At 48.4% G+C, this 10554-nt stretch overlaps 1 protein-coding gene across 1 annotated transcript; it reads left to right on the plus strand.

Annotated features, from left to right (window-relative positions):
• Window positions 402-10156, plus strand: CBR3 (carbonyl reductase 3). Its single transcript, NM_001244732.1, is given in 3 exon segments — window positions 402-838; window positions 2509-2616; window positions 9670-10156. Coding segments are annotated over 3 exon segments (834 nt in total). The 5' UTR covers window positions 402-549; the 3' UTR covers window positions 10107-10156.

Raw genomic sequence — 10554 nt, forward strand, 5'->3', positions numbered from 1 at the left:
TGCGCATCTCCTAAGCGAGAAACGGGAATCTCTGTCCTGAGATCCAATTACCGTGTCGAAATAATTTCAGTGTATTCAAGGAAAAATCAAACACCCTCATTTTGCAGCGGCTCACGGGCGCACGCCCAAGAAAATTACTCAGCATTTGTTTTTCTCCTTTTGGGTTCTCCTACAATAGTTCCTTCAATCCAACTGCAGTGACTCTCTAGACCCTATCGACCCATCACCGTCCGGTTTTGCTTTGCAGGAACAACTTCACCCCGCGGATCAATGTTTGGCTTAGAGGCGGGATCAAAGGAGGTCGAAGCGCTGGGAGGGGGCGGACCGGAGAATGGGGCGTTACGAAACCTTCAGGAACAGCGGCCCCTCCTAGGAGGGGAGGAACCGAGGACCGGAGCCTCATTCTCTGCAACTCACAGCACTGGATCCTAGAACACAGTTCTTCCTGGCTTCTCTGACTGTTGGCAGAGCCTCCGAAACGCGCGGAACCGGTGGCCCACAGCCCAGTCAGCTCTCCACCAAAAGGTCCCGCTCGCCCCACACCCGGCCATGTCGTCCTACACCCGCGTGGCGTTGGTGACTGGCGCCAACAAGGGCATCGGCTTCGCCATCGCGCGTGATCTGTGCCGGCAGTTCTCGGGGGATGTGGTGCTCACCTCGCGGGACGCTGCTCGGGGCCGGGCGGCGGTGCAGCAGCTGCAGGCCGAGGGCCTGAGCCCGCGTTTCCACCAGCTGGACATCGACGACCTGCAGAGCATCCGCGCCCTGCGCGACTTCCTGCGCAAGGAGTATGGGGGACTCAACGTGCTGGTCAACAACGCGGGCATCGCTTTCAAGAGTAGGTGAGGGGGTGGGAGGTCCCCGGGCTCGTCCAGGGTGCGGGACAGCGAGCCGCAGGCGCCCCCCACACGTCCACTTGATTGATCGGGAAAGCAGCGCCCGCCGCTCGGGACGCGCTCAGGTCTCGCCTCGCGCGGCGGTTTTTCGTTTTCTACGGAGTCTCTGGAGCTGTTCGTTTAGCACAAGACCCGCCCGGGTGCCTGGCACAGCGCGCCCCGCCCGCCCGCCGGCCTGTGCGGGCCTGTGCGCGCCAGTGAGCAACCCAGGGCCCTCCCAGGACCGTCAGCTGCTGAGGTTTGCAAGAGAATCGGTCTCCTGGGAGGGAGCCACGCCCTGCCAAGCTCATCAGTTTTCTAATGCAAGAAACATTTTCTCAGAGAAGGGTCTCCAAGCTCCAAGCTTGCCGGGCTTTCGCTTTCCATGAAAAGGCGCATTCATAGATATCGGGCGGCATCTGCTCCGGACAGGAAGTGAATCTCAGAGACACGATTAGCGCGCACTTGCAAGTTAGTGGACTTAAGTCTGTTTAATCGAGAGCTTTGATAGGCTCTAGCACAAAGGAAGCGAGCATGGTTCCCACCCCCCAGAGAACCTAGGTTTGTTATCAAACATATAAGCGTGGTTTTAAGTAGCATCTTCCGGGGGGGAGGGGGCGGGAATCAAAGAAGTTACTACTCCAGTAGGAAAGTCATTGATCTTCCATGCGCTGCAGATAGAAATGAACAGGCCAGTGTCGCATGCAAACCTAGTGCGGAAGGGAAATCTAAGAGGCAGAACCCAAGAAAATGAAACATTGTGAAGCGTTAAACCTTCATCCGCTTGGCCTGGGGCTTCGCAAGTGCGGCCCACCGGCAACTCAGTCTGCGGGATTTCTAGACGCGAGGGCAGGAGGTACCCAACACCCACCTGGAGCCGACAGCGGATAAATAGCCAGCTTCCCCCACCACCGGGGAACGCTGACCTCAGCTGGAAGCTCTCGCCCCTCAGCGTGTGGGCGGTCGACCAGCAGCACCTGTGACCCTGAGCGCTCACTGAAATCGCAGAATCTCCAGCCTCGCCCTACACTTGAATTATAATTTGCATTTTAACAGAATTCTCCTGGTGCCTCCTCTGCCCGTTCGAGATTGAGCAGCAGTGATCAAAGCCAAGAGTTCTCGAAGTGTGGCTCGCGGACCAGTGGCTGTGGCATCACCTGGGAACTCGTTAGAAACGTGCTTTCTGGACCCCCACGCCAGATCTTCTTGGTCCTAAACTCGGGGGTCGGGAACCAGACGGCTGTGTTTTAAGAGGCCCTTGAATGTTTTTGCTTTTTATGGCCGCACACGGGGCATATGGAGGTTCCCAGGCTAGGGGAGGTCCAGTCAGAGCTACAGTTGCCGGTCGCCACGAGCACAGCAACACAGGATCCGAGCCGCATCTGAGATGTACACCACAGCTCTCCGCAACGCTGGATCCTTAACCCACAAGCGAGGGCAAGGAGTGAACCCCCATCCTCGTGGCTGCTAGTCGGATTCCTTTTCGATGTGCCACTACCAGAAAGCCAACCCTTGAAATTACTTTAAAGTTAGCTTGTTTTGCCTTCGTTAGAAGTAATATCCACTTTATCTTATGAATTTCGACGGTGGGGGGTGATGCATGACCTTTCTCTTTGTTTCCTCTTTTTGAAAGTTGATGATCCAACGCCCTTTGACATTCAAGCTGAGATGACGCTGAAGACAAACTTTTTTGGCACAAGAAATGTCTGCATCGAATTACTGCCGATCATAAAACCTCATGGTAAGTCCAGCTTTGTGGACTGTCCAGTTGCCTCCCCTCAGTAAGGAGTCAGCCACAGGGCTGTCCCTCGGGAATCACCCAGGGCTGCTGTTTCTCTGTGGAGGAAACGCAGATAGCTCTATTTTGTCAGAGTATCTCATAGCTCCTCACTGGAATAGTTTAGCTTTATTGAAAGGTATCTATGATACCTGGAGATGCTCTAGGGTCCCATGTCGTGAACTCAACTCTATAATGATAAGGTGAAACTTCCCCTGGGGCTCAGCAGGTTGAGAACCTGACATAGTGCATGTGAGGATGCGGATTGGATCCCTCACCTCACTAAGTGGGTTAAGGATCCAGCATGGCCCCAAGCATGGGTCGCAGATGCAGCTCAGATCCCCTGTGGTTATGGTTGTGGTGTAGGCCAGCAGCTGCGGTTCTGATTCAACCGCTAGCGTGGAAACTTCCATATGCTACTGGTGAGCAGTAAAAAAGAAAAAAAAAAAAATGTTAAGGTGTTGCAATCCCAAAAGGCCTTTCACCTTTGAGCAGTTCAGCCCCTCTCAGCTCCTCACCGAGCTCACCTGGGCCCTGGGGAAAGGGTCTGTTCAAGCATTTCTATGAATTTTCCTAAAGTCCTTTCATCTTGTACCAATCTTTGTAAAGCTGATTCATAACATCCAAAAGAAATCGTTTTTTATTAAGAAATATCTTGCCTACACCTTCAAGTATTTGATAAATAACTTTTATTACTTCTCCCACAAATACTTATTGAGCACCTGCCAAAACCTAGGCCTTGTGCGGGTGCCCGGGATGCAGTGGTGACATTGTGGGCATGGACAGTCCTGTCCATGGAGCACTGAGTCCCCTGGGGGAGACCATTGCTGTGCTGACAAAGAATCCTCAGTGTAAGGTACAAGTGTGCTCTAGGCGGGGAGAGAAGGCTTGCTCCCAAGAGGATCTTCTCTCCCAAGAAGTCAACTGTGATTCTTCGGAAGAACTCTGTGGTTCGTACTAGAAATGTGCTTTTCTTAACATTTTAAATAAAGTTGATCTCTAAGGCAAAAATACTTAAATCAAAAAAGATGCATAGGAGCTCCCATCGTGGCACACCAGAAACAAATCCAACTAGGAACCATGAGGTTGCGGGTTCACTCAGTGGGCTGGGGATCTGGCGTTGTAGCGAGCTGCGGTGTAGGTAGCCAGCGGCTACAGTTCCAATGAGACCCCTACCCCTATATGCTGTGGGTGCAGCCCTAAAAAGACTAAATAAATAAATAAAAGATGCATAGTGGGAGTTCCCTTCGTGGCTCACTGGTAATGAGCCCGACTAGTATTCATGAGGATGTGGGTTCAATCCCTGACGTTGCTCTGAGCTGTGATATAGGTCGCAGACGTGGCTAGCATCCCGAATGGCTGTGGCTGTGGTGCAGGCCGGCAGCTACAGCTCTGATTTGACCCCTAGGCTGGAAACTTCCATGTACCATAGGTGTGGCCCTAAAAAAATAAAGTAAAATGATGCAGTGAGAGTTCCACCCATCTGCACATTCCCAGCCTCTACTGGTAATTCCCTGTACTGGCTTCTTAGTGGGATGAGGTCATTGCAAATCCACCGGTACAGTTGCAGGTACTGGTTCAAAGATGGGACCAGGGGCAATGGAGTTGGTGAGTGCCCAGGGTTAAGGGGATAGAGGTTTGGGGGTTCGTTTTTGTTTTCTTTTTATGGCTGCACCTGAGGCATACCAAAGTTGCCATGCTAGGGGTCAAATCGGAGCTGCAGCTGCCAGCCTACACCACAAACCGCAGCAACACTGGATCCGAACCACATCTGCAACCTACACTGCAGGCTGCAGTAACACCGGATACTTAACCTGCTGATCAAGGCCAGGGATTGAACCTGAAACGTCACGGACACTATGTTGAGTCAGGAACAACAGAAACTCTGGGAATGGACTTTTTAAATGCAAATCTAAGCATAAATAAATGTGTTTTTTTATTTTACTTTTATTTTACTTCCTTTACCAAGTATCAGGAAGCTTTCTTCCTGTGGATTTTAGAATCCTAGAATTTGAAAGCTGCAAGATGTTGAAGAAAACGTACATTGCTACACCTTCACTTTATTATTATTTTTGTTTGTTTTTTAGGGCCGCACCCATGGCATATAGAGGTTCCCAGGCTAGGGGTCTAATCGGAGCTGTAGCCACCGGCCTATGCCACAGCCACAGCAATGCCAGATCCAAGCCCCATCTTCGATCTACACCACAGCTCACGGCAGCGCCGGATCCTTAACCCACTGAGAGAGGCCAGGGATCGAACCCGCAACTTCATGGTTCCTAGTCGGATTTGTTTCTGCTGCACCACGATGGGAACTCCCCTATACCTTCACTTTATAGAGAAGAAAATTGAGGCCCAGAGAAGGGAACACAGCCAGGTAGCAGTGGCACTGGAAACCACATCCAGTTTCCTAACTTCACCCCTCAATCGAATCAGGATAATTAGTTCCAGTGAGGGAAGGATTCAAGTGATGATGAAACCAAGCCATTTTGAAAAATTAAAGAAGGCTTTGGGGAGGGTGGGACTCAGGGATCAACCCAGCGCCAGTGAATTACTGTCCATAACTGGTTTTCTGTAACAGTCTTTCCCAAAGGGAGAATCTGGTTTGCAACATGGTGAGAATACGTATGACTTTTCAATAAACCTCATGTTTACCTGGAGGGCAAAACGCTGAGCATTATTGCCCGTTGCTTGGTAGGGAGTCACTTTCTCCCCACACAAAACGGGTTTTTTGTTTTGTTTTGTTTTGTCTTTTTGCCCAAAACTGATTTTAAAATCCACTCTTTATTTTATTTAGTTTTATAATATCACTTTAAAGAAAGTTATCTTTATCCAGTCTCTTGGGATAGACCATGAGTGGAAGACAACGTAAGAAAAGGAATGTATATATTTGTATGACTGTACATATATATGTACTTTGCTGTACAGTAGAAATTGGCACATTATAAATCAACTATTATTAAAAAATTAAAAAGTAAAAATAAATTTGGAGTTCCCGTTGTGGCTCAGTGGGTTAAGAACTCAACATAGTGTTTGTGAGGATGTGGGTTCGTTCCCAGGCTTAGCTCAGTGAGTTGAGGATCCAGGGTTGCCTCAGGTTTCGGCATTGGTCACAAATTTGGCTCAGATCCTGTGTGGCTGTGACTGTGGTAAAAGCCTCAGCTGCAGCTCCAATTCGACCCCTACTCAGGAACTTCCATATGCTGCAGGTGTGGCAGTAAAAAGAAATAAGAAAAAGAATTTGAAAAGTTATCCTACTTGCTTATTGGTTCAAGATTGAGTGTATAAGAAGGAGTTCCCAGTTGTGATGTAGTGAAAACGAATCCAACTAGGAGCCATGTGGTTGTGGGTTTGCTCCCTGGCCTTGCTCAGTGGGTTAAGGATCTGGCATTGCTGTGAGATGTGGTGTAGGTCGCAGACATGGCTTGTATCTTGCATTGCTGTGGCTGTGGTGTAGGTGGACAGCTGTAGCTCTAATTGGAACCCTAGACTGAATAAGTTAAGTTAGTCAACTGTTGAGCCACTAGGGGGCGCCACCTGCACATTCTTTCCAGAATGTGGTAGTGGTTATGGACCAGGGGACCACCTGGACCTCAGCAAAGAGTGGTGGAGATGGTGTGAGCTCAGCACTTCTCAGGGCTGATTAGACCTACTTAGCTGTTGCAGCGTCACTCTTTGGCCTCTCCCCCGGAGTGTTCCTGAGGTCAAAGAGGACACCTCCTCCTCTTAGGAGGTTTTTTTGACCTCCACTGAAGGCCTAGAGTAGCTCCTGTATTTTGCTTTTGTTTTCTTTCTTCCTTTCCCTTTTGAATTTAATTCCTTGTAGCAGCCAAGTGATTGAGAACAAAGCTATTTAGAAAGTAATGAAGAAGGCAACAATTGCTGAAGCAGATTCCTGGCCAAAATGTTGCCATGAATCTAATATTAAAAAAAAAAAAAAAAAACCGTGCCAATCCAAATTGGGAACAATACTACAAAATAATGACTCAGAATCTTTAAAAAATCACTGTCAACTGCTCTCGATTAAAAGAGACTACAGAGGACAACTAATTGCAATCCAGGATCCCACATTGGGCCCTGGATGAAAACAAAAAACCTATAAAGGAAGATTATTGAGACAACTGGGGACATTGGAATAGGGACTTTTTTTTTTTTTACTTTTTAAAAAGTTTATTGAAATAAGTATAGTTGATTCACAGTGTTGTGTTAATTTTTGATATACAGCAAAGTAACTCAGTTTTATATACATACTCTTTTCCATTATGTTTTATCCCAGAATATGAAATATAGTTCCCCTGTACTATATAGTAGGATCTTGTTGTTTATCCAGTCTATACATAATAGCTTGCACCTGCTAATCCCAAACTTCCACTACATCCCTCCCTGCCCCCCTTGGCAACCACAAGACTGTTCTCTGTTGGACTATACTCTAGATAATAGTTGGGGGGGGTGTTGTTGTTTTATTTTTGTTTGTTGCTTTTTAGGGCCACGCCCACAGCATATGAAAGTTCCCAGGCTAGGGGTCAAATCGGAGCTGCAGCTGCCAGCCTACTCCAAAGCTACTGCAACTTGGGATCCCAGCCTCCTCTGCAGCCTATACCACAGCTTGAGGCATCGCTGGATCCTTAACCCACTGAGTGAAGCCAGGGATCAAACCCACATCCTCATGGATACCAGTCAGGTTCGTTCCTGCTGAGCCACAGCAGGAACTCTTAGGTAACAGTGTTGTACCATGACAAATGTCTTGAGTGTGGTCACATTTGTGGTTATGGAAGAGAATGCCCTTACTTATATATACTATGGTGTTTTGTTTTGGGGTTTTTGGTTGTGTTTTTTTGTTTGGGTGTTTTGTTTGTTTGTTTGTTTGCTTTTTAGGGCCACACCCAAGACATATGGAAGTTCCCAGGCTAGGGGTCGAATCGGAGCTAGAGCTACTAGCCAACACCACAGCCACAGCAACATGGGATCCAAGCTACACCTGCGACCTACGCCACAGCTCATGGCAACGCCAGATCCTTAACCCACTGAGCGAGGCCAGGGCTCCAACCCATATCCTCATGGATCCTAGTTGGGTTTGTTAGGCACTGAGCCACGAAGGAAACTCCCTCCTGTCTACTACGGTGTTTAAGGGGAAGATTTACAATACTGTCTACCCCTAAGAGAAAGAAAGCAAATGTGGCAAGATGTCCACAATTGGTAGAACTCAGCTGAAGGACACGGGTGTTTATTAAACTATTCTTGCAAATTTCTGTAGGTTGCAAAATTTTCAGTTAAAAGTTAGGAAAGAAATATGTGTTACCAGAGAGAGAGAGAGAGAGAGAGAGAGAGAGAGAGAAGGAAGGAAAGAAAATACTGAAGAGTCTTGGGTACCTGGGGTCTACATGAAAGGCTTGTGTGCAAGGACCAAGTGAGGCATCTCCATATGAGGCTGGGCCCACAACAGTATCCAATAGGTGTGTGTCCCCCTAAATGTGTACCCGTGGGGAAGGCCACTCAGAAAATCAAACAAAATCCAGTTGTCCTATCGGATGCAGAGAATATGGATTCAGGATAAAATGTGAGAAAAGAATCCCCCCACATGTGATGCTTTTTGAGTTGGACAAAATGTGTAAATTCACACTTCCTGGATTTCCACCAATGTTTCAAACTGTTTTATAGTTTGGGGCCTGCATATTTAACGGGCAGATCTGCCTCTTTAGTGGCTGTGAATCATGGTTAAAGTCAAGATGAACTCATTAACTAATTATGTTTCTTTGTTAACTATGGGCTAGAAAAGCAATGAGCAGAACTCCCTGGTGGTCTAGTGGTTAGGACTCAGCACTTTCACCTCTGTGGCCTGGGTTCAATCCCTGGTCTTGGAACTGAGATCCCACATCAAGCTGCCATACACTGTGGCCAAAAAAACAAACAAACAATGAGAATGAAAACTAGGATGGAGAATCAACCTGTTCCACATGTCACAGTATCCATGATTAAGGATGAACAGGGTCATCCCAAGGGATTACCTGACCCCAATTTTGGCACCCAGTGACACAGAGGTGGCCCCACCACCCTAGGAAATTGTGCCGACCAATAGGGAGCTTTAATCTAAAGGTGAAGGGGCCTTCCCCAGGAAAGCAAGTTCACAAGCACCTAGAGTGTATGTGCGGGGGAGGGGGTGTGTCACAAAACTACCTGCTGATTCTGCTAGAGACCTACCTCCTGCTCACCTAATGGGGAATCACTGCCCTTTAGCACCTGTTAATGATGGAAATGTGTCCTTTGGGGAGAACAAGAGACAAAAAGTTAAACCCCACCGCTGGAGTTCCCACTGTGGCACAGCGGAAACAAATCCAACTAAGAACCATGTGGTTGCGGGTTCGATCCCTGGCCTTGCTCAGTGGGTTAAGGATCCGGTGTTGCCGTGAGCTGTGGTGTAGTTTGCAGACACGGCTCGGATCTGGCGTTGTTGTGGCTCTGGCGTAGGCTTGGCAGCTACAGCTCTGATCAGACCCCTAGCCTGGGAACCTCCATATGCTGCGGGTGCGGCCCTAAAAAGACAAAAACAAAAAAACAAACCAAAAAAAAAAACCCCGAAAAACCCACTGGTGCCCTCTTGAGTCATTTTTGAATGACTTTTTGGAGGGTTTTTTTTTTTTTTTTTTTCTACAGCATATAGAAGTTCCCAGGGTCAAGTCAGAGCTGCAGCTGCAGCATACACCACAGCCACAGCAACACTGGATTCAAGCTGCATTGGCAACCTACTCTGCAGCTTATGGCAATACTGGATCCTTAACCCACTGAACAAGACCAGGGGTGGAACCTGCATCCTAATAGACGTCAGTCCTTAACCCACAGAGCCACAGTGGGAACTCCTTGGGTTTTGTTTTGCCTTTTTTTTTTTTTTTTAATATGCCTTCTGGAGTCATTTTTTAAATCAGGAATTAAACCTTCCCCATGACTCAACCACATGTTTGTCAATCATCAACCCATGACCGTTTCTTTGTGACCTGCTTCCACACTTGTGTCATTTGGTTTCAGGCAGAGTGGTGAATATCAGTAGTTTGCTGGGTTCCAAAGCCCTTGAAAACTGCAGCGAGGATCTGCAGGAGAAGTTCCGGTGTGAGGCACTCACAGAGGAAGACCTGGTGGACCTCATGAAAAAGTTTGTGGAGGATGCAAAAAATGAGGTGCATGAGAGGGAAGGCTGGCCCAGCTCGGCTTATGGGGTGTCCAAACTGGGGGTCACCGTCTTATCGAGGATTCTGGCCCAGCGTCTGGATGAGAAGAGAAAAGCGGACAGGATTCTGCTGAACGCCTGCTGCCCGGGGTGGGTGAAGACGGACATGACGGGGGGACAGGGCTTCGAGACTGTGGAGGAGGGGGCTGTCACTCCTGTCTACCTGGCCCTCCTGCCTCCGGATGCCACCGAGCCTCAGGGCCAGCTGGTCCGTGACAAAGTCATCCAAAACTGGTGAACGTCTGCTTTGGCACTTGATGCTTAATAAATGGGGAATGAATGAATGCATTTGGATGTTGTGGTGAGATTTCATTTCCGTCCTTGGGGAGCATCAAGTAGAATCTCTCTGTGCGGGATGGTCTTGTTCTGGAATCAAGATGAGTAATTTTGCTCTGCCCAGACTCTATCCTGAGAGGGAGATGTACCTAGTCCAGTGGTTTGCAAATATTAGAGGGCATCAGGAGTTTATGTCGTGGCTCAGCAGGCTAAGAACCTGATTAGTATCCATGAGGATGCGGGTTCGATCCCTGGCCTCACTCAGTGGGTTAAGGCATTGCCATGAGCTGTGGTGTGGATCACAGAAGCAACTTGAATTCTGCATTGCCATGGCTGTGGTGTAGGCCTCAGCTGCAGCTCTGATTCGACCCCTAGCCTGGGAACTTCCACATGCTATATGTGTGGCCCTT

Source organism: Sus scrofa, chromosome 13 (assembly GCF_000003025.6).
Source record: "Sus scrofa isolate TJ Tabasco breed Duroc chromosome 13, Sscrofa11.1, whole genome shotgun sequence".
Classification (NCBI taxonomy): Eukaryota; Metazoa; Chordata; class Mammalia; order Artiodactyla; family Suidae; genus Sus; species Sus scrofa.